Genomic DNA, 24,511 nt, shown 5'->3' with positions numbered 1-24,511 from the left:
CTCTAGAACCAAAATTTATAAAAAAAAGATACCGCAAATTTGCAGCATATATTCAACACATTTCCCTACCGTTGATGGAAAATTCAATTTGAATTTGATCTTGTCAGGTGATCCGGAGTACAAACCGTACGTCTGTAGCGATGCCGATACGGCGGTGATACCTCTGGACGGCACGGAGGAGTGCATCATACTGGCATGCGACGGCCTGTGGGACGGTGTGACCAAGGAGCAGGCCTGCCAGACCGTCCAGGAAAATATTGACAGTGGTGCAGACCTATCTCAAGTGTCTTCCATTCTCGTGACTCAGGCCAAGGACAACGGTTCAGGGGACAATATCACCGCCATCGTGGTGTACCTGAACCCGTACCACAGACGGAATACGCATCTCAACGCCAAGGAGAAGGCGGAGACGGACACCGTGGAGCAGGCGGGCAATTCCGGCCAGTCCGTAGCGGATGGGAAGAGCAACGGCGGGGTTACGAATACGGAAGAGGAAAGCAGAGGAGATAACTCAGGGAAAGCTAGTAACGAGAGAGGCAGCGGAGAGGAAATCAAAGATGTTTTAAATTCAAACAATAATAACTGTTCTGTAGAAGAGAAGGAAAACGACTTCCACTTCAGGTCTAATATCTCTGTGGAAAACAAAAGTCGATTCACGGGCAAGAACACAGTTTACACTCAGGGACAGCGGAAGGCCGATAAGTCGGGGCAGTCAGCACCGGTGAACGACATCAAGCATTTCACTTCGGTCGAAGCTGACGGTGACCTCGAAGCATCTCGAGCCAGGATTCGTAGGGAAGGCGTCCATAGAGGCCTCAGGAGAAGTTCCAGCGAACCGCCGTCACTCTACCAGAAGATGAAGGACACAAAAGCCGACGGCATATACCCCTTGTTGGAAATAGTCTCCCGATCCAAGAAAACAAACCACAAAGCATTACCAATGAAGCACAACTCCATGCCGGCCACGCTGAAGCCCAAGAGTACTACGTCGAATAAATCTCTTTCAGGAACTCACGACGCCGGCGTCTCAAACATCTTCAAGACGAAAGATCGCCAACTGAGACGGACCTTCCCCAGAGGAACCAGAGACTGAGCGTTAACCTGCCCGAGGGGTTTTGACACATTTGATGTGGAGAGGTTATCTAGACCCCTAGGAGTACAGGGTAGATAGCCCATGGATTTGTAAAAGACTTGGTCCTGGAAGTACCAGAAACTTTGAACCCTTTAACAGGGGGGACGTTAGTTTGGAGGTTGGAGGGACTTAGTCTAGAGAAAAGGAGGGACTTAGTCTGGAGGTAGGATGGACTTAGTTTGGAGGTGAGAGGGACTTGGTCCAGTGGAAGGAGGGACTTATTCTAGAAAAAAGCAGTGAATTAGTCTTATATGTAGAGGTACCTTTACTCAGGAGGTCGGAGGGACTTTATCAGAAGGTAGGCTTGACTTCCCTGGAAGAAGGAGGGACTTAGTCTCATGGGTAGGAGTGACTTACTCTGGAGGTAGGAGGCAATTACTCTCAAGAGGGATGTAGGAGGGACTTAATGTTGTGGTTCTGTGTGACTTACTATGAAGGTAGGAGGGACATAGTCTTGTAGGGTAGAAATTACTTACTTTAGAGGTAAGAAGGTCTTAATCTGAAGATAGGAATGGTTTGGTCTTCAGGTTCAAGAGGTGTGAGGTATTGTGTCTGTTAAGTATACAGTAGGATAGTCATTTATTTACATGTGACTTTCTCTTCCCTGCTAAGGGAGAGTCTAAGAGTTAAAGAGTACAAAGAAAAAATCCAGTTTACATCTCCTTGTCTCAGTGAGAAATAATTTGGACCAAAAAAAAAGTCAAATGTAAAATTTAGCTTTGATCATCTAGAATTAATCACAGAAGTAACATTTTTTATGGAGACAATATGAAGAAATGTTAAAAGAGTACTAAATTGAGGTAGAAATTAGCCTAATAATAGCCATATGTCGATAGTATGCAAATGAATTACAAAGTTTGGTGACCCACTAACAAAAGTGGCACTATCTTTTTAACATCCATATTTTGGTATTTCTTGTTCTGATAAACAGGGCTCTGGTTTTGCTATAATACTTGTGCTAAAGTTTGTCTAGGGAATACTGAAACCACATCGGCATTTGAAGCAAATTAAATGTTAAATCATTCTTTCATTGCTGAAAAATATGCCAAAGACTCAAACAAAAGAAAGACATTCATTAAAATTTGATTCTTTAGTGGTCATTTGGTACCACCAATATATCAATAATTTATAAAGTTAAAAATCACTTGAACTGAGGCCGTTTCAAAGATGATATTCTTGTGAACACTGACTGGTGAATTCTGTAGGGACCACTATCCTACTTGATGTCCTGTGGTGTTGTATATACACACCTCTTTAAGAACCACCCGTGTTCGATTTTTTGACACTTCAAAAACAATCGGTTGTATCTTCAGTCCGTCTAGACTCGGCGAATCTGTACTCTGGAGGGTAACGAAGGTGTCCGAAGGTGTCCGTCACTGGCAGGCTTGAGGTAGCACTGTCATAATTAGCATGGTCTGTTGCATAATTGTTTGGTCAAGTGTGTCAGTAGCTCCTCGGTCAGTGCTGAAGGTGGTTACCATACTACTTGGTATAAACAGCAACTCTTTGTCAACCTTCACTACTTTTGTTTGGGGCATTTTAAAAGGTCAGCATCCGTTCAACGTGGTCTCCTAAAGGTTACAAATCTTGAGATTGACATTTTAGAGATCACTGTAGCTGCTGTATGTACAGGGGATGTATATGTATGTATATATATATGTATATTAGATCCTCCTGCAAGCAGGAACTCGCGAAGAAGCCTCATTGGCTTATCAAAGCCGCAAGCTGACAGAAGTCAGTCTCTTAGATTCATATTTAACGTCCATGTTTACCTCAAAGAGAAGGTTTGAGCATCATGCAGTTTCTTTCAGTGTAAGGGTCGACCCAGCTAGCCTCTGAGATTCAGAAGCTATTGGTAATAGACACTGTTTGGGGTGGAGAAGGAAACTGCTGCAAACTGATTTAATTTATGTCCTTATGTCATTGGTAAAAGTTCTTAAAGACAGTTAGCAAAAGACTAGATGCAAGGTCGATGGATATGTGTGTACTATTATGAGTAAATGTGCATAACAGATTTTTGTTGGTCATGTTTCAACCGACCAGAAGAAAACGTGTTTACAAAAGAATGTACATAAATTAAGTTTCAAGTTAATGTTGTGTTTTCATTGTCCAGACCATATAATAAATTACAGTATATCTTCAGTGTTTCGGACCAATCTCTCAAAACTTCACCAGTATCCATGTATCAGGACAGTACATAGACCACTGCAAGCCAGAATTGTTTAAGAAAGCACAATATTTTTAAGAGCAGAATACTCTGTATTTTTTTTTCTTTTCTGTATGTCAATTATATGATGAGACCTATGAGATAATTGGTCTAATAATATGATACTAAGGCTGTTAAAGCAGCTTTCTGAGTTTGGCTGACATTTTTTGCCGTAACCATGGAGTGTAACACAAATATCACTACACTAAGACACCACCCTGCTAAGATTTTTGCTTTGATGCAGTCTTCAAGAGTACAGTATGCAGTGATATCAGCATTAGGAAACTGTTCGAATTTGCTGGGTATTCATAAGACATGAATATTCATTGAGTAAATAAATCTATAGTATGTGAAGTAGTATGCTGTTAAAGTGGAAGTAAATAGGTTTTGGCATTAAGTGTGACCATTTGACTCCCTTTTGGCATATTTTGGGACAGTTTGGATGATCTATGAAAATGATTTGATGCAAAAAAAAAACAGTAAGAGTATATTTTATCAATGTATTTTACCCTGTAGGTTTGGTAAATTTGTGACCAAATTCCAAGAAATTGCGTTTATATTGTGGAGCAAAATAGGTGAATTAACTCATTTAGTATCTTTTGACATATTTCTTTTGGATTTGTTTTAAGGTAGTGGCAGTAAGAGACTGAATTATATACAAAAGTGTGCACCCACAGCTGTCTGGCTGGCTTGTTTAGTTTCATCTCAGAATGAGAATATTTCAAGAAAAAAAAAACAACAAGGCTAAACATAAATTCTATAGATATATTTCTCTCTTTTCTATTTCTGGGTCTTTTGAAAAAGTTGCAATAACTCTTAACCTTTGTATTGCTTTGCTATGATTCTTCATTTCTCACGTCGTTAGTTAAAAAATGTACTCAGTTTAACGTAGTGTTTTTCTGTATTAATACTTTTGAAATGTATTGTTTACTATGTATATGTCATCATGGAAAAGAGGTTCTTGAAATCTGAAAGGGTGTACTGTCTTTACTAGTGGTTTACAGGGACAGTCTGGTCATTTCGTCTTGCAATGTTTGTAGAAAAGGGGTATTTGGATAGCCCAGGGGCAAATCCAGTGAGGGGACCCTTGGGGAGTCTGAGCCACCTTCCTTCCCTTATGAATTTTTTTTCGGTACTAAAAATTGGTCACAGAGGTTATTTTGACAATAAGAAGTATATTAGTGGACAAATTTGCTAGCATCCTTTGTTCATGTTCGTCCGTTAATTTTTGACGATGTTTTCCTATTCAACAATGTTTTGGAAGTTATTTTGGAATCTACTGGTACTTGCCTTCTGAACCCTCACCCCCATTCCCAATTTTTTTGAGGCCTGGATCTGCCACTGTAGTGTGTCCAGAAAGTTGTATATTCAAAAACATTTTTCATACACAAAAATACATTTCAACATGTATTACATTAAAATGATGGGATTGTATACTTTAGTACCTGGGGGGGGGGGTAGAGATAGGGTCAGGAATCAGGAAGATTTTTCTATGGTGACGTTTATTATCGGATATCATTCGGCGTTTGATTTTCTGAGTCCCAATGCCAGAACCAGAAAACTTTCAACTTAAATGGTGATCCTTAATTCTGGCCAAATTGGAGGTTTTCTAAGGAATGTATCCCAACTGTTCAATTCTTGACAAATTGTATATTTTTTTTAGTTTTGTTGAGTAAATGACTTAACCAGATGAAAACCAACGGTAAAAAATTAAGTTCATGATAGATATTTCACATAATGTCCACCTGTTTTTTGTGTTCTATATTAATGAATATGGTTTACTTTAAGATTTTTTTTTTATGAAATATATTATCAATTGTGTGATGGTTACAATCATTGAAAATTTGTCTAGACAATTTTTGTTATTTGATCATTATAATCATAGTAGTCTCAAAGTTTGGGTTTTATTTGGAAGAAAAATGTTTTTTTTTTGTCATTCTGTTGTATTCATGAAATAATATGTTTAAAGCATATGTTTTGTTTAAAAAAGCGAATAGTTTTAATTTTCTATCTAATAGCATTATAGTATTGTCAATGTTTCCAAAATTATTATGTACATAGTCTTTTCACAGAAAATACAAGACAACACCCCTTTAGAAAAAACAACTCTGTTTTCTTTTCATCATTTTCTGATTTCTTTGATTATATGGTATTAAATGCAGAAAAAGATCTTGGACTGTTATGTGTGTTATCATCTTACAGTAGTTCACCTTAGAGATAGGACTATCAAGTACCCCAAACACAAGTTGCAGTATAATAACATACAGGAGCGTAGCCAAGGGGGCGACCGCCCCCCCCCCTTTAGCATTTTTTTTGGTACGTTTTTATGATATCGCTAGTAATTTCAAATAGAAAATGCTTAGATGCTACTTGCAAGGCCTGGGAAGTACCATATCCAGCAATCTGGAAGGCATTTTTGGCCAAAATTTTCTTGTACGCTTCGCGCCAACTTATGGTGGCGCTACGCTTAGATAGTTTCCAATGCCAAATCTACGGCTCCGATAATTTGCCTACAAGTTCGCCCCTACCTTGGCAAATTGCTCGCTACGCGCCTGATAACATACTACCAGGTCTCGATAAAATTGTGTGGGTTTCTCACTTATTTCATAAAGTTTTCTGATTGGGGTAAGAAGTATGGGCCTGTTTGAAGTTCTCCATATCATGAACACCATTTTGTGTGATTCTTACAGTGATTGTAATTACTGCTAGATTTTCTGGAATGGTCACAAAGGTTAAAAAACTTTTAAAAACATATCTAAAAAAAATAAAAAATTTAAAACATGTTTTTCCGCATACATTGTTATATTTTTTGTAACTTTCAATTATTTCACAAGTTTCCATGGTGATATAAAGCAAGCAAAGCAGTCTTCGCTGAATTAGGCGGTTCTTTGTGATTCGCTTTTACTGTCCGTCGTTTCCAGCTTGTCATCTGAATGTTAGAGAGCGTGGTGGCCAATTGGCTAAGGCGTCGGACTCGTGATCCAAGGGTTGCTGGTTCGATTCCTGCCTAGTTCATTACGTTGTGTCCTTGGGCAAGATGCTTTATCTCACTTGCCTCTCTCCACCCAGGGGTTACATGGGTACCTGTGAGGTAACTTGTCATTGGACGCAGAATATAACTGCTGCCGACTGGAGGGGTGTCTGAGACAGGTTATCATATACCAGGGGTAATACAACGTCTGTAAAGCGCTTTGAGACCTATCGCTGGTATAAAGCGCTATATAAAAAGCAAATATTAATGTTGACAGAGAAAAGAGATCAAGACGTTGTAAATATTTGATGTTACTCTTTTATTTTGTAGCACCAATGAACATCAAAACATCCATCAGATACAAAAAAGACAAATTAAAAACATCTGGAGACCATTATAGCAGTTAGTTCTGTGTCATTTATACCACAGAACCTCACAACATTAGATGTATATCAAAACGGGAGCGCTCGTTCATCAATCTTCCTGTGCATATCTATTCCTCTTCACACCAAAATGAAGAATTGTATCTATTAATTAGCTGATTCATCTAATGACCAAAACAAATTTAGCCCAGATTTATTACTGCGAATTACAACATTTTTTGGCATACCTGCTATAAGAGTGGTGTAAACTTGGTTTAAGAGTTGCAACTTGGTCAAAACAGTTACACATTTTTCAGTGTTCAAAATTGCTCAGAAGAATGACGGACTTCAAGTTGGTCAGAACAGTGAGAGATTCGAAGGAGTTCATGGTATTTCAGAACTGTCAGATTTTAGGTGTTTTACACTTACTTGTTCAGAACAGTGACAGATTTTAGGTGTATTCACTTGCTTAGAACAGTAACAGAGTTGTTGACAAGGTATTGACTATCACAACTCAAGAACATGGCTCTTTTGAAACTCACTTCTGCCAGTAAGAAAGTACTTGACTGTTTTACCTTCCAATGTATTTCGCACAAATTAATTTGTCCTCCAATGTTCTGGTATCTGTTATCACTTATAGTGACATCTTAGTCCTCATAAGTGCAGTCAAATCTTTACAAACCGTGGTCACATTTCCAAAAAAATTGCACATTTTAGTGTGGAGAATAAATCTATCTTATCGGACATCAGACGACCTTAATAGCTCACCATGTATGATGTCGTCACTCACTCTGCTATAAAAGCCAGACATTTTTGGTAAATTACATCCAACAATTAAAGTTGACACCTTCCCAATGAAACATGCTATGAAGATGTGGTTTTGATACCCATTTGGTGCATATAATATATATAGCAATGTTTGACATATTTGACTTTTGTCATCTGATGGAGTTATTGCTCCCTTCCCATCTACATGTGATCTGTAGCAATTCCCAAAACCTTACTATATTTGTTTCATTAAATCAGGACCCCAAAACACACAAAAAATTCAGACTACTATGTAAAGTGTAAACTAATCACTCCTTGGTCTTTCATATTATTTTGCTTTTCTTTTTGTCCAATATGGATGTTGATATTCAGTATATTGCACAAAACATTCAGTGAAATAACATTTAGCATATCACTGTACCCTCACCTCCAACCACCCCCCCCCCCCCTCCCCCTTCATCTCTTCCAAGATAAAGACACCAATAAAATGTTGTCTCAACTCATTCAGTACCTTGAGTTAAGAATGATTCAAAAATAAAAGCAGAAAGGATGCTATTAATAGAAATGACATCATTTCAAACTTGACTGCTACAATCTGATTGGCTAAAAGAGATCACACGGCATCCAATGGAGACACTGACCATGTCACATGCTAAACATAGTACAACATACCATGATGATAGAGAGTGATACATTTTGTATAGTGATTACATTTTCCAGATAGAACTACCTATTTTAATATGTGCTACTGCAATTCAAGTAATTTTTGGTTGTCACGCCAAGAAGAAAAAGGAAGCAACTTTATATTATTTGCAAGTATCTTTCGTCAAGCCAGTCTAAATCTCAAGTAACATTATTATCATAAATCTAAAGAAATGAGTCCTGAATCCCCTTGAAAAGTTTTTGTTATTATATTAACAAGCATTTTTGCACGAAACAAGAAAGACAGGAGGCAGGGTAAACAGAAGGTTCCTTTTGTAAGGTTTTCATCTTACAGTAAGCATATTACTCAAGGCAGTACATGTTAAGGCTAATTCCAGAGAGGTTGCTTAGCAACAGCGTACTAAAAAAAGATTCCTCAATGACCTATAACCAATTTCATCATTCAGCTGCACATGAGAATGTGGTACCTACAGGTCAAGGGTCAAGTGAGAAAGTTTGCTGTACAGTTTTCAATTCTTTGTGATTGAAAAGCTGGATTATATCAAGTATGACTTCAAATCGTCACAAATGCCAGTGACTTACAAATTACTTGCATATTTCATGAGTTTTGAGAGAGAGAACTCACCATCATAGCTATGAAAGCATACACTATTTTCTTGCTTATTTCAACAAATTACTTGACAAGCACATGTGCAGCTTAAATCAGGCTAAATTAGATGGAGGGAGGGGCAGGGGTTTCAGGGGCATACCAACACTGGGGGCCCAGGGCCAATTAGAGGTCCCAGAGATATATGCAATGAAGATAATGCATTCTCACCTTCATAATATACTTAAGGAAAAGTGAAGAACTCAAAAAGGGGGTCAGGTTTGATAATTGACCCCTGGGTCTGACCTGGCTCTCAACATCCTCCCCGGTCATGATACAGCTTTTTTTAGTTCCAAAAGACATTTCCAAATTTACCACTAGATTACCAGGAATGGGCATAACAGTTTTCAGCATGTATCATTCACCCAGAAAACCAAATATTTCATAAGCAAGAATAGTCATTTACCCAATTACCCATCCTCATCTACTTTAATTAGAGATTGAAATGTCTTCAAATTCAAGGTTCTTGTCAATTTGGCAAATAAGTTCTTGATTACTAAGCCCTGGAGATGCAACAGGGTGTTTCGATGTTGCTTGGCAACATTCACAACTTTTCTCAAAATTCCAGTGACGTTTTAAAAATTCCAGTGACTTTTTAAAAAATTCCAGTGACTTTTTTACGGGTATTATTACTGGGGACACATTAATAGGTCCACTTTGACCAAATCATTTAATCAATTAACCGATCAAGCAATTGATAGGTCAATCGATCGATTCATCCTTCAATTAAGATAACCATAACAAAAACGACACAGCTATAAATTTAACAAGCGTTACAAAAACGGTCCATTCACAACGTATCTTGCAGGCAAACACAATGGCGATTCCGATTATCAATCTCGATAATCTCTCTGCATCCTTGACGGCTCATTCCAGCTCCTCCATCTTAGAGGAGCAACCTCTCACCTCTCTTTAGGGTGGGTCTTTATCAGTGTAAAATAAATCCTGATATAAACCTCTCCAGTTCTGTATCCAACCAGCCAGCCTTGTTCCTGTGAAAGAATGACAAAGCAAAATGCTTAAAATTTCACCAGAAAATCAAAAAACAATTCAGGGGGAATTTGGGAACGGTCTGAAAATGTGGTTTCGATGCTATCATCTCAACAAGACACAGCCCCATTAGCTGTTCAAGAATCCTTTTCAAATAACCTAGAAACAATTTGTGAGCATCATGTAATAAACAAACCACATCCTTTGTCTTAATGTGAGAGAAGAGAATTATGATGATAATGTAGTGGATAAATCCAAATCGAAATATCTAACTCAATCAAATGGTGTTATCAATTTATAAATGATAATGAGCAAAGTTTTCTAGCAGTCAAAATGCAAAGTGGTGCTTTTAATTTGCAAGATGCAATTACATTGAACTGTGAGGAGTGTTTTAAACATGTCACTCTACCTTAGAACTTTAGCTTTCGAAATGACTGCCTCCAGTTTCTTGGTTTCTGCCTCCAGCTCCACAGTCTCTCTCTGAAGATTGTCTTTGGCCTTCCCGGCCTCTAGCGCTAACTGAGAATAGGTACTCGATAGCTCTCTGAAGGGGGACAAAAAAATACAAACACAGAATTTTACAGCCTCATCTTGGTATAAAGGAGGTTAAGTCAAGCACTGAGAGTACAATAACGATAAGCCAAAGTCTATCAAAACGGGTACTGGTTAGGTGTCACAACTTTAAAAGATATTTACAGCTTAGGTCATTTTATGAAAGGATTAATCAATAGGCACAATAATTAATTATTGCTATTTTGCGGCTCATTAATAACACTGCTATCAGTCCAGCTTGTATTTCTGTACCAATTTTAATTTTTGTTTTTAAGAAATGACCCTTTAATCATCCGAGGCTCAACAATTAAATTGGCTGGACTGCTTAGTTTAACACCTAGACCGTCAGGTCGGTTTCCCGAATGCTTCACAAGACTAACTTACGAAAAACATACGACTTATGACCTCGGCTAACGTTTTAAACGACTACATAAAATAAGGTAAAAAGTTGTGAAGGTTGCATAACAATTTCAACAACGCCCTGAAAAGAATAGGCAAAGTCGTTTTGGCATGGCCTATACCATTCCTCCCTGTGTTGAAGTTACTAGTTCATTTTACGGCCAATCATTCATGAATATTCATTTTACACTACTTACTGCTGGATCTGGTGGCTAAAGTTAGAACTGGTGAAGTTGACAAGAAGCTGTAATTTCTCGGTAGCATAAGCGACAAAGTCCGTCTTAAATTTCTTCTCTTTGGCCTTGTTTGTCCAAGTGAACCGCTCGTAGAGGTAGAGGCCCACGTAGATACCGCCGGCGACCGCTAGCACCCGCCACCCTACGGCCCTCCATACCTGCAAGGAGGAGATAGAGGAGACCAAGATATTGTGCGTTGGAATAACAGGCTCCTTGCTATTGTAGTGAATTATTGGATGGTAGGCAAATATGACCAAATATACATTGAATTATTTTTTATGGAACCGCAGTAATTCAATTTCAATTCCTAGCGAAACGAAGTATAATGTCGACATACATTTCAATGACTGCAGGTGCATTACTAGGTGATCTGCTAGGTCATATGCCAGCAAGGCATTCTTGAGGTACACATAACACCCCCCCCCCCTCTCTTCCATAACTTTAACTAGTACCATCCTCCTACGGTGTAAGTACACATACCACTCCAGACAAGACCACTACTCCAATTGTCACTCGAGATTCAGATAAGCAGAGCCTGCTATCAAGGCCTTATAAAAGTGCACTCACATTCACTCCTCTCAAACAATACCTCCCTCCTATACCGAAACTTCTAAGACAAACATCCTCCTACCATCTGAGTATACATACCACTAAAGACACAACCGCTACTCCCATTCATATACTACTATGTATTACATGTACTAATAGAGACCACCACCACCATCCCATCCAACCATACTCCTACAGTCTACATCAGGGTTGTCCAACCTTTTGCAGAGGAGGGCCACATGGAATGATTATGATGAAGGAGGGGGCCGCATGAACCCTACGCTCGATTTTTCGATTTTTTGCCCGAAGCCCAAGGCAACAAAATGTGAGCACTGCGCGCGGAGCGCACTGATTTATTTTCCTTCCTGATAAAACAGATGAATAAAGTTCAGCCGCCCCCCCCCCCTCCGCTAAAAGAGTGTCACACAAACTGACCTGTATGCAGGTTTTTGGACCCAGAAGGTTCGAATGATTGATTATATAGCTTCAAATTGTTATCAATAAATCTGCTCACTAAAATTTCGCACCGTAGAGTATCTCTGGCGGGCCGGATGCAACCCTGCGGCGGGCCGGACTGTGGCCCGCGGGCCGTAGGTTGGACAACCCTGGTCTACATGTACATACCACTCCAGACACAACCACTACTCCCATTCATATACTACTATGTATTATATGTACTAATAGATACACCACCACACCATCCCATCCAACCATACTCCTACAGTCTACATACCACTCCAGACACAACCACTACTCCCATTGATGCTCGAGATGTCAGAGATGCCAGTCCTGTCATCATGGCTACGGTGAGGTCCTGATCTGACGAGGAGGCCGGTGCTGATTCATCAACTGATGGCATCGATCTGGGAATCTGTTCAAATAAACAAACAAAATTATGACTAAATTCCATCAGTGGTGTCAAATATTAAGCTTGAATTATTTGCCTCTTACTTTATTTTGAATCCTAAATATTCCAATGGCAGGACATATTTTTCATCATTTGTGATATGTTCCACAATGCTCAGTTTTCATCTCAAACATTCAGCCTTTCTGGGCTACTTATCAAATGGAATACAGTGCACTTTGACAGAAACCCTCCAAATCCCCATCCCCTCCCCATCTCCCCTTCCACACTTCAATGGAGAGAAAAAAACAACTCACAACATTTGCAAATCCTACAAGGGCTGCCTTGGTACCGGATGGTCCCAAAAACCGTTCCATCATCGCGGTTAGACCGAGTGAAAACTTAAACCCAAGACTCTCTTTGAAGTCCGCGAATAAGTACTGGCAATCGAGTCTGTAGTTGAGGTCGAAATCGCGTCTGATGAAGACACCGCTCATCCGTTCCTTAGAGTCGTCTGGAAGCAGAGCAGACATCCTCTCTGGAAGAAAAACAAAGGAAAAAAAATAATCGAATTCTTTCCTGTTTCAATTTAGCTCCACTTCAAATAAGCAACAAATAGTTGATACAAAATTCATACAAGGAAGAAACAAATGCTTATAGAGTCCAAGTGGCCCCCCCCCTCCCCCGCCCCTCTTTGGTATATGTTAAGATAAAAAGATATTTTAAAAGCTTCAAAGCTTGTTTCAATATGTAACGACCATAGCCTTCTAGGCTTTGCATTTGTTGTGGTAATAACAGTATCCTCTATCACCATTAAGTTTTAAAACCAACTAATTTGGTGTCCTACATCAAATCTGTGAAAAAAATATATACAAAATTCAATGATGAAATTTAGTAATTTCAGAGCTGCAATATTGATATAAGATAATGCAACTAGACATATTTCATAAGAGTAGGATAAAGTCTCCTATGAAAAATTAGGCCGAACATGATTAACCTCTCTCCCTCGACTTCGCACTTGTACGAGTTCGGTATTGGTTGAAGTTATGAAGGTCTCTTTACCCCACATAGCAACGACTTGCTTGTCTAAAAGGAATTTTATAGTATGTTAGTATTGGAAATACCTGTCATTTGGGTTTGCACGTCCTTTACAGAATTCAAAACTGTCCCTGAGCAACGGGAGTGGAGATTGTGTCCGATTCCAGACTCCAAATGTTTTTGAAGTTTCTGAGGAAAATTGGAAGAACCAAAAATGAAGAAAGAGAAAATCATAGAAATGGATGACTGCAGAAAACAATGGGAATTCTAGTCTCACCAGAGTTGTCAATCTCCAAAGCCATAATTGCAGAAAGTTCAATTTTGATTTACCTTAGGCCCCTAAAATACAATACAGGTAATTGTGTTAGGCTGGCCAACTTGCCAAACTTGATAATAAGCAATTTTTCCACAAAAAAGAAAGAAAAAAAAGAGATTTCTCAGCAGAAAAGTGTTTTAGTATGAAAATGTAATACAAAAAAAGAAAAGAAAAAAAAAAAGAGCATCGAATACTAAATTAAATACAGAAACATTTTTTTGAGCACAAAATACAGAAAATCAGCTGATTAAAAAAAAATAACATCAAAGCCTTGCTCATCTTGCTAACACGCTGATGCATTTCAAGGGATGTTTGTCTTAACATTTTCAGATATGGTAAGTTCTAAAGATATGGGTGGAAACATGCCCCCTAAAAAATTCAAAAACCATCTCACCTCCTTGTAGACTCTGATCACCAAACCGTCGGAACTAAACGGTTCATTGAATTGGTCGATGAGAACATGAAGTCTCTCGATTTCATCCGTCATGGCAGACGACACCTGAAAGGCAAAAGACAGAGAACAGAGTGACATTCATTCATGCGTTTGTTCATCCATTTATCAATTCCATCTTTATTCATCCATTGATAGACTCATTCGTGCTTTCATTCTTTTATTCACGGATCTAGTCACGCATTGATACTTTCATTCATCAATGCGTGCAGTCATTCATTGTTAAACTCATTCATTTATCCATTCATTAATGTACTCATCAATACACTTATTACTTAGTTCACCTATACAGTTTCTACTGATTCACTGATGCATGCATTTATTCTGCATTCATAGGATACACTCATTCAATCCTTATAGATAGATAGATAAATAGATAGAGACTTTATTGTTCTTTTTAGAAATCCAAAACGAGAATGATTTCCCGTCGACAGTAAACATAAAACAGTAGAGAATGCAAACTGAACCATACAATAAACAAGCTATTAGTGGACAACTATGAGAACAAAACTAAATAAGCAGAACCAGATTAGTAACCAAAGCAGCACAGAGAGCTGCAAGTGACATATCACACACTGTGGCCAGATCGCTTTGTACGCGAGTTAAATATTTTATTCATTCTACAAATTTATTCATCCATCCATTCATGCATTATCGTTTCCTTTACGTATTGCTGATTAATTCCAAAGAATGAAAATAGAGATGCATGCTTACCCTTGACTCGGCTTTCTCTACCACATCTCTGATCTGGTCCTTACATTCCTGGGCCAGGAGGTCCAGCTGTTTGGTCACGTATTCCAATCTGTCTGTCTGTTCCTTTCTCTGTTCTATGCAAGATGACCTGAGGTCAGAATATAAGGCAAGATGTCAGGTTGTTAGGGTCATAACTCATAACAACATGGACATAGTAGTGTCCCTGTACATCAGTGGTTCTCAAACTTTTTGAGACGACCCCCCCTTCCACCATATTGAACTGTTCCAATGCCCCCCTCCTCCTACCCCCTCCCCTTGACCTACCATTCATAGTTGGCCGCTCAAGCGACCAATCAGATTGTCCGAAGATATGCATATAGGAATTCCCTACAAGATGATGAATTTATCTCAACAATATATTTTCTTTTCTCAGTTAACTTTTTCTGTTTGCAAGAACAACAAAAACCTGCAGAAGGCCGGCATACTCTGAAACTGGTATAGAGAGCCCAAATGTAGTTCAGTCAGTGTGAAGGGTGAGCCCGGTGTAACGCTGCGAGATAACGAATGTCTGGTTCCATCTTAGTGAGGAAGAGATGCAGATCGCCTCTCCCAGTTATGTCAAGGCCAGATCGCTGCAGCGATGTGTCATAATCGCCAGGGACCCCCAAATCATTGCCAACGCCCCCCACTCCCCGTGTACCCTGTAGCGCCCCCCTGAGACTTCCCAATCCCCGGGGAGGTGGCAGGGACCCCTTTGAGAACCACTGCTGTATATCATTGTCAGATAAATGTTATATCATCCTCCTCTAATGACAATATCATCCCACCAGCCAGGAATGAATATATATTTTCATAAATAATGGGCAAGTTTGCCAATGTCGCTCTCGAACATACCTCTTCTTCGTGGCAGAGTCTATCACCTCTCCAAGGATATCCTGCGAGAAGGTGACAATCTGACGACCTTGCTTGGCGTGCTGCTCAAATTTAGTTTTAACCGCCGAATGGGAAATGGTTTCCTGTAATAAGAATGCGATGAAAACAGGATCAACGATACAAGTCGTTTTGTGAATTCAAATGCAGGTTGGTTAAATTGAAACCACGGCGAACAAAACAACATTTGTTGCATAAATCTTGAAGTGTACATGACAGTGAGTAAAGCTCTTCCACATCCTATCACATCAAGGTACAAGTAACTTTAAAACCATTTTTATCGCTCAAAATATGTCCTTTAAGACCAGAGATTCTCAATTAATTCTCAATGAGAACCTGAGAAAAACATCCTGTCAGAAGATACCAATTGTAGACATATTATTGTCCGCATGCATATCTGCTAGAGATTACATTTCAAAACAAATGTCAGAGACAAAAATGGGAAAGGAAACTTACCTCAAATTTTCTTTCAAAATTTTCAAATTCAAACAGCCTTGCTTGATAGCCTTCTGCCATTTGGAAGTTAGCTGTTGGGAAGCAGATATGAACACTAATATAAGCAATGATCTTCACTAAGGTTGAGATCAATTCTCAAAGTGAAGTTACATAGCGACTAAGTATATATATAGATATATCAAAGTATCTCTTTCGAGATCCGGCTTTTGGAATCACAAATGATTTTGAGTTGATTAGCATCATGTTTGATCTCTAGAGTAAGGCAAATATGTCACCAAAACAGAACTAGTATTGTTCGATACAGGTGACAAACACCTACAGTGGACTTAAGACCTTCCTTATCGCATTCGAGCCTCTGGACATACAATCAGAGTCCATAGCCTAGTGGTTAGGGTGTCCGCATCTAAAGCGGGAGGCCTGGGTTCGAATCCCGGTGGAGGCTGGAAGTTTTTTCACTGTTCTGGATTTTCCAACTCACTACGATTTCAATTATATATATATATATATATATATATATATATATATATATATATATACATATATATATATATACAGGAAAATGCAAATCATATTACACAAAATGCTAACAGTCTATTTAGTATTATTAGCCTATTCTGGTAACTTTACAAATGTTGGCAGTGTTTGGTAGCTATGTACATCTCCATAGCACAAATAGCAGCACACAATGAATCACATCAAGTTATTGAACAGTTTCTTGCTATATAAACTCAAGATAGCTTTTCCTGGTAACTTACACGAGTCTGGAGTGTTCGGTAGCTGGGAACATCTCGATATGAGAGCTTCTTTCGCCGAGACAAAGAAAACTCTATCCTCTGCTTGCTGACGACTCACCACCTTCAACTCATCGGCCAGGAATTGAATGTTCCTCTCCAAATGTTGCTGTTTGACCTGAAAATAGAATATCAAATTAAAACTATCATTACTGAGAAACATCACAATTCAACATTATTACCAATAAATGTATGTTAAAACTTAAGATACCTGCACTCGTTAACCTAACATTTCTCTTTCCATGTGAATCAAAAATCAGCACACAGTTGTTATTACAAGCTTGGTTTGTAATAAAATACTGCTATATATGTTTAAAATCGTGCAAGAAAACCTGTGACTATTGAAACAAGAATCAATGCATATACTATAGTCCAGTGGTGCCAGAGAGAAACATTTGGTTTTAGCAGATGACAATAATCCATCGGGGTATATTTATCATTCACTTCTTTTAATAGCGCCCTCAATCGTTACTCTCTTACTTCCATCCTCGTAACAACCACGATCGCACCTCATTCTCAAGACTCAAGTTTCGGTAGATACCGTCTTCGACCGACAAGCCTCGGTGCTAAATAGGTGCAACAAGAGTCAATTTCTAAGCACCTTTTGAAGCCTGCTCTGACTTACTACAATGCGAAGGGTAGGTCCAGATGGTGCTCAAACCTACCCATATAGTGCAACATTGAGGGCCAATCCATTTTTTGTTGTTGTTGTGTGGAATGGATTAAACTCTTTCACAGCCAGATTGAAGAACCTTCCCTATATAGGTCTATAGTGTTACTTTGTTGTAGCTAGGCTGAGCCTACCCTGAATCCATAAGAATAATTGAAACTGCTCTCCTCCTGAGACTCACCGCTTCCATGAACTCTGGCTCTGAAGCTGATGCATCCCATCGGTTATTCAGAATGAAGATGTTCGGCTTGGAGAGACGTTCGCTGACCTTGTGGAAGAAACTCTTCTCCTACAATGTGAAGCAAATTCCATATATGGTCCTTTAAAGATTCTGGGTTTTTTTGTGGACATTTTGAAAATTCATTCGATTATAACGTCAGAAATGAGAAGAAATTTATTTTAAAGCCACTGTAGACATCCACTAGATCTAGACGTTGGCCAAACCAAATTCAACCTCTCAACAGGGTATACACATAACTGTTTAAATGGTATTTCAATATACTCATAATGTTTGATTAGAAGTAGGTCCCTACCCTCAAACCCCCCCCCCTCCCCTCCCTCACCGCCCCAACAAAAACTCTAACCAGTGCATGTTTCACAAATCAACATTAAATAAACAGGTGTAACTAGAGCAGTAAAACGTCGTTCTTTCATTCATCACACTATATAAACTTTGCACTATTTTCATATCAACAGATATCCAACTAAAGTTTGCTGCTTTGCAGTGCTGCTGCCCAGAAAGACGTAAGAACAACCCATAACTCACCGTCCTCATGAGTGTAGACTCTGCATTGGACACCAACACAAAGACATCAGCGTCCAAGCACCGTCCATCTATCCACTCATCTAAGCTCTCTTCTACGTCTGTTCCAGGGCTGCAGGGAAGGGAGCAAAAAGAACGATAAATAAATATCACCAAAATCTAGGAATAAAATTAACCACAATCGGTCGATGTAAACCATCTCTAATACTTTACAAGGATGCAGATCGCATTCTTGACCCTACTTTCTCGATGAAGAAGAGAATAATCTTCCACAATGTTTGTTGAAACCCCATCTATATATCTTATCCCCACAACTCATATATCTGGTTGATTAAAGTTAACCAGTGAATAATTTATCCAGTATCAAGCTTCATGTAAGTTCAGAGCATTGAAACTGCTACCCCGAATCTGAACAATAAATTATTCCCTGGGTGACCCATCTTCAAAGTGGAAGTGAAACACAGTAGGTGTGGACAGTGATGTCATGACAGCAGATGTTGTACAAAAGATATAGGCTGCAATTATAATCGTCTTGATCATTTATGTCTTAAATTGTGAAATATTTAAATGACTGCTTCGATGTCAATTTTTCTCTTTATTAAGAATATTCATCCAAATGCAAATCTCTGGTTCCCATATAATTCTTCTCTTTGATATAAATGATCTAAATTATCATAAAGAATAATAAAATCATTTTCAGTTCAATTGCCATGTTGAAATCATTTACCTCTGCTGTTGCCAGAATCGTTGTCAAAATAACACAAATGTTAAAAGAAATGTATCTTCCCTTTTCAAAACGCTATGAAGTGGTTTTGACTTACAGATGCAAACATTTCTAGCTATTTTGTTAACAGATAATCAACTGAAAACTACTACTTTCTATTAAATGCAGACTGTGAATTTAACGCATCATAGGTGTAATCTTTATGTCAAATAGCACGAATGCTGGAGAGTACCTGCATACCCCGGCAACCAGAGGACAAAATTGCTCCAAAGACAAAAACAAAACAAAGCTTTAATTAAGATTTATGTCTTGCCTCTCTTTTGTCCTTCTATACGTATCAGGGTATATAACTTGGAAAGTGAGGTCCCAGTAGTATTAAGGTACTTTCACAAACTTTGCAAACCTCCGTTGACGCTACCAAAGTACAATTTAATAGACCCATCTTTTCTTTAAAAGATTATTTCCTTCGAGATAATGGCACTTTACAAATTACATTATCATTATAATTAATATTGTTACTCAACTTTTTAAGTTTAAACTTCATTTACATAGCTAAAATTTGGAGGCTATATGGGTGACATGAGTGTCCTGTCTTTGAGTGACTAAGTGTGATCTTATAAAGTTATAAGCTACATCTGGTGTGCCATAAGTAGATGGACTTTCCAATCAGAATGTAAGTTTGGAAGTTGATTGAACTCGGCATGCTAAAGGCCAATGCTGGTAAAATATTCAAAGTAGAAGTCAAATAGAAATAACTCAGACATTTCCCAGCAAATAACAAGTTCTCGTAGATTCTTGTGGATTGCACAGCAAGAATTAAATAATTACATACTGGTTGACATTTCACTATGAACTTCGGTCACTTGCTGCCAAGCTACTCACCTGTCCATCAAGACGACGTCGTTCTGTAGCAGATGACAGCGTGATTTGGGCCAGAAGATGTTGACGATAGTATTCTGATCTTGTAGCCTTTCACTGGCAAGAGCATGGGCAAGATGGCTGACAGACTACAAAAGACAAATAAAATAAAACTGTTAGCAAACTGCTTATCCACTAGAAAGCCTATGTAATAGAATGTGTAAAAGTAAGATGGCCTGGTGTTTCTATCCTAGCAGGATCTTCTTCAAAAGGCTAAATGACAAGAGCCTCTGATTTAGCCTTGTCATTTAGCCTCTGAAGAAGATCCTGCTAGGATCGAAACGTCAGGCCAACTTACTTTTACACAGACTACAAAGACAAAGAAAAGGGGAAAAACAGATTAACAGAGACATTATTGTAGGGGGTACTGCATATTAATTTTACATCTGTAAGAGCATTGATGAACATGTGCCATGATGATATCACATACCATCTACTATGTTCCATTTCCTGGAGAAGTGAGGGGGTTTATCTAGCAAACATAGTTTGCAACCCCGCAAATAATATCTAGTTTTCAGAACACGACATCGAGATTAGATCATCCCCTGGCATAATGGAATGTTTCAATCTTCCCCTGATGGGGACAGGAGTTGAAACAACAATGTAAGGGGCACTATTTTATCAATTCAATGTGTTTGTTGTGGGACAAACCAGGTGGCAAATAATGTACAGACTTTTAGTTCTTGGAATAGGTATGTCTGGATGGAAGAAAAGGCTAAAGCAGAAAGCTGTTTTGCACAAAACTTTTCATGATCATAGGTTGTACGATCTGGTCATTGTATTAATGATATTTGATTGAAGTGAAACTGGTTGTCTAACAAAAACAACCTATTACCAGAGGTTTTCCTGGGTGCCTTCAATGTAAGTAAGCTGCCTCTCTGTTACACAACATCAAAGATGGATTTACTTATTTGACATTAAATCGAGTTGTCTCAGGATTGCTTAGACAATGGTTCCTGTAACCATGCAAAAGTTTATATGCTAAGCTTATTTCAAATCCATCCATAGAGCTTACAAAGGAAGACAGTTCCTATTATTAAAATCTGGGAGATTTGATTCTGATACATGAAAAAGGATCTCCCCTCCTCTTTGTCAGTTGCACAGCTCTGCCAAAATAGATTTGGCAGAGTTCTTGCCTACTGTCAGGTGTTAATTTTTTTCATTCTAATAGTCAGATGTTACATTACTGGGTTTTACTCTAAGTGACACTTCATGAATATTCAATCAAACAGCTGACCGACCTCTACATTCATCTTCGCATCGCTACCGTCGACCTGGAGGTACGACTCCTCCGTCTCACTCCCAGCAACGACCAAGAAACAATCGGTGGTGTGTCCGAGGCCAGTCGGTAGAACTTTATCCCGCAACATAGCATTGATGACCGAGCTCTTGCCGTTACTTGTTCTGCCAAAGAGCAAAAAAAAAATTAGTATCGATCCTAGGACTATACTGAGCAAACTAGAGAACCCAAAGGTGCAGTAGCTCACAACAGATCTATCATTTGAACAAATGCCTCGGAATGAATGAACCTATTTGGCACCCATATTTAGGCGCCAGCAGCTTTTATAACTTGCCCACCTCCAGACACTACATGAAACAACTGAGTGTTTGGCTGGACAGTGCATTCTGAGTAGTATTAATGCATTCCCCTATTTTTGAGACCCTCCTGTTATCATGCAGTACACACACACAGCCTGCATCTAATAAGGCTCTACAGGGCCCGTCTTTGTTTATCACTAAAAATTATATCATAATAAAATATATGTTTGGAGGTTGTAAATGATCGAATATAATGTGTGTTTACATTATTTTTTTGTTTAAGGCATTCCATTTCTACGACGGAGATGTAAGAGGAGACTACCTGAACTCTAATTCTACTATCATAACCAAAACTTTTGATTAACCAATATCAACTACAACTTCCATTAGCCCAGCCTAACTTCTGCCTAACACTAGCCTAACTTCAGCCTAACACTAGCCTAACTTCAGCCTAACACTAGCCTAACTTCACGAAATACTGTAGGTCTCCACCCGACCTCCATACTAAGTTACAATATAGACTTGAGTAACCTACAAATCTTTGGGACCATGGTTAGATTTTACTTGATTCATCATTCGCAATGTGTTTGCTTGATTCCGTGTGACCTTTACACTTTTTTTGAGTTTCAGCAGACATGTGTATATATTAACAATGTACCTACAGCCCCCAACTGACAATTTATCTTGCATGTCCCCATTTATACACCTGGGTGAAGAGAGGCATTGGAGATAAATTGCCTTGCCCAAGGACACAACGTAATGATCTGGCCAGGATTCGAACCTGCAAACCTGAGATCACAAGTCCACTGCCTTAACCCCTTGATCAAGATGCTTTACAATTCTTAGATGCAAATTAATGGATCCAGTCTTAAACCTGACTTTACCTGCCAAAGAAAGCCACTTTCATGTGATCCCTGGATAAGACTTCCTGAATACCTCGAACTTGGTTACCAAAATTATCCATTTTGGACATTTGGTCTGATGTCGTGACTGAGCTGTCTTCAGGCACTCCTGTTAAGGAGAAAAGATGATATAAAGAAACCAGGTATGGTTAACAAACTAATTCCTACTAGACATTAAAACTGGTTTCATCCTCTCACAATGACTTAAAGGGACATTGTATTGACCGAATATTTCATTGAATATTGACCATAAAACTTGTCATTCATGCTCAATATGGAATAACTTTGATATAACTGCATTCTCCTTCGCTAAAGACAAACATTTGTATGTATTGTATTTTAGATCGTCCTGCAAGCAAGAACTCGCGAAGAAGCAATCATTGGCTGATCAAAGCCGCAAGCTGACCGAAGTCAGTCTCTTAGATTCATATTTAACGTCCATGATTATGAGAATTGTCAATTGTCAACAACTCTGTAACTGGATGACATACATTAATCTTGGAGTGACTCGAACTCGAGACCTTATGATTGGAAGGCACCGGCGGTAACTACTGAGCTAAAACTACTAACACTCACAACTGACTTGATTACCTCATCTTATTACCCAATGAATATCCCAAAAATTCTTTTCTGCTTCCCATCCCTCTATACAATTATGAAACAGGCTTATTCAAACACAGGTCTTTATATGAAGTCAGAAACATCATTGGTAGAAAGTAAAATTTACAAATTCATCCTGACCTTTCAAGAATGCTGTTGAGTCTTTAATATGATTGGCTACTTCACTGTAAATCTCATGGATCTTCCTCTTGGCATCCACAAATAGTTTTAGCGGTGTCTGACGACTAGAAATATCTGGCTCCACAGGCTTTGTGGTGCCACTGCCTCTCCTCACACTGGCTAAATCCATGTTGATGAACACTGTAATGGAATATATGCAAAAATATGGGAAAACAATTTCTCACAAATTGTCACAAATAAGAATCTTTGTACAATTAAAGAGTTATTCTAATGACTCGATGTGATTCTTTGATAATTGCAGAATTCTTCCAACATCTTTTAGACAAAATTACATCCTCATAGCATTTTGTATGGCAAGATCGAAAAAGGTTGATATTTTAATAAGTTTTTTTTTCTTCAGCAGAGTAAATGTTATCCATGGATGCAATTATGGAGTAAATGTTTTACTTTTTCTACATCATATTTGATTAATTTATCCACAAAGGAAAACAATATATCTGCTTTAAATGTTTATAAAATTTTTAATACAGAGATTATTGATTGCTATAAACAAACAGTCAGGGAGAAATCAACATGAAGTTATAATATTAGGAACGTAAAGCTAAATTGAGGAACATTTGCTGCATGATGAAATCACAGACCCCTTACTGTGCTCATGCTTACCTAGATAAGGGACCCAGTAACCGTTATATCCCATTAAGATGTGCAGTGCCTCACTGCATCTTTTTAGACCTATCGCATGCTTATTACTATTTTTGTTTGTTTTGTGAATTAGGTTCAAACACATAGTTTAATCACAATTGGAGGCATAATAACACAGATCTGTAAAAGAGGCGGATATGTACAGTACGAGACATACTTTATCACAACTGGAGGCATAAAAAACACACGTTTGTAAAAGATGCGGATATATAGTTGTGAAACATAACAATTAACACTACATTTATCCAAATGGGCCTAATGTTAATGCCTACAATAGATTAGGCTAACACAGTAGTAGTAGCCTAGTGGTAAATTATCGTTGTACTTTCGTTTTGGACATAAACCTGCCTTGGCCTGTCAGTAGTTATTTGATTAATTTGGTTTTCATATAACAATGAAAAATCTTACAAAGAATCACCCCTAGATGGATTCTGGACTGGAACGAATTCCTTTGAGTCAAAATTCAACGTATGGGAAAATCTGTGATTGGCACGTTTCCATGCTCAAATTAGGCTCGGAAATAGTGTTTTGTAACCATTACGAAATCAATAATATATGC

The 24,511-nt window shown here is 38.5% G+C and overlaps 2 protein-coding genes across 4 annotated transcripts in view; one reads left to right on the top strand and one right to left on the bottom strand.

Moving 5' to 3' along the window:
• Nucleotides 1-8,664, top strand: part of LOC139980518 (protein phosphatase 1F-like) — a 33,988-nt gene extending 25,324 nt beyond the window's left edge. For both annotated transcript variants that reach the window (XM_071992211.1, XM_071992212.1), the window contains exon 7: nt 108-8,664. In XM_071992211.1, coding sequence (XP_071848312.1) covers nt 108-1,093 — 986 coding nt within the window. In that variant the 3' untranslated portion in view covers nt 1,094-8,664. The remainder of the gene's footprint in view (nt 1-107) is intronic.
• LOC139980517 (mitofusin-2-like) lies at nt 6,612-24,511 on the bottom strand. Of its 2 annotated transcripts, none has more exons than XM_071992208.1 (18): nt 24,361-24,511; nt 23,251-23,430; nt 22,492-22,618; nt 21,310-21,472; nt 20,033-20,157; nt 18,430-18,538; nt 17,845-17,952; nt 16,958-17,111; nt 16,203-16,273; nt 15,711-15,832; nt 14,838-14,964; nt 14,067-14,171; nt 13,443-13,545; nt 12,636-12,856; nt 12,208-12,345; nt 10,887-11,083; nt 10,148-10,282; nt 6,612-9,740 (listed from the first exon to the last, which is right to left on the bottom strand). In XM_071992208.1, the coding sequence occupies exons 2-18, from the start codon at nt 23,417-23,419 to the stop codon at nt 9,677-9,679; spliced, it is 2,238 nt and encodes a 745-aa protein (XP_071848309.1). In that variant the 5' UTR covers nt 23,420-23,430; nt 24,361-24,511; the 3' UTR covers nt 6,612-9,676. The 2 variants fall into 2 exon arrangements, with proteins under 2 accessions (XP_071848309.1, XP_071848310.1); XM_071992209.1 differs by having other exon boundaries at nt 24,371-24,503.

This window comes from Apostichopus japonicus, chromosome 15 (assembly GCF_037975245.1).
Source record: "Apostichopus japonicus isolate 1M-3 chromosome 15, ASM3797524v1, whole genome shotgun sequence".
Taxonomy (NCBI): domain Eukaryota; kingdom Metazoa; phylum Echinodermata; class Holothuroidea; order Aspidochirotida; family Stichopodidae; genus Apostichopus; species Apostichopus japonicus.
Note: the sequence above shows the minus strand (reverse complement) of the source record. Positions and strands in the feature narration are given on the sequence as shown.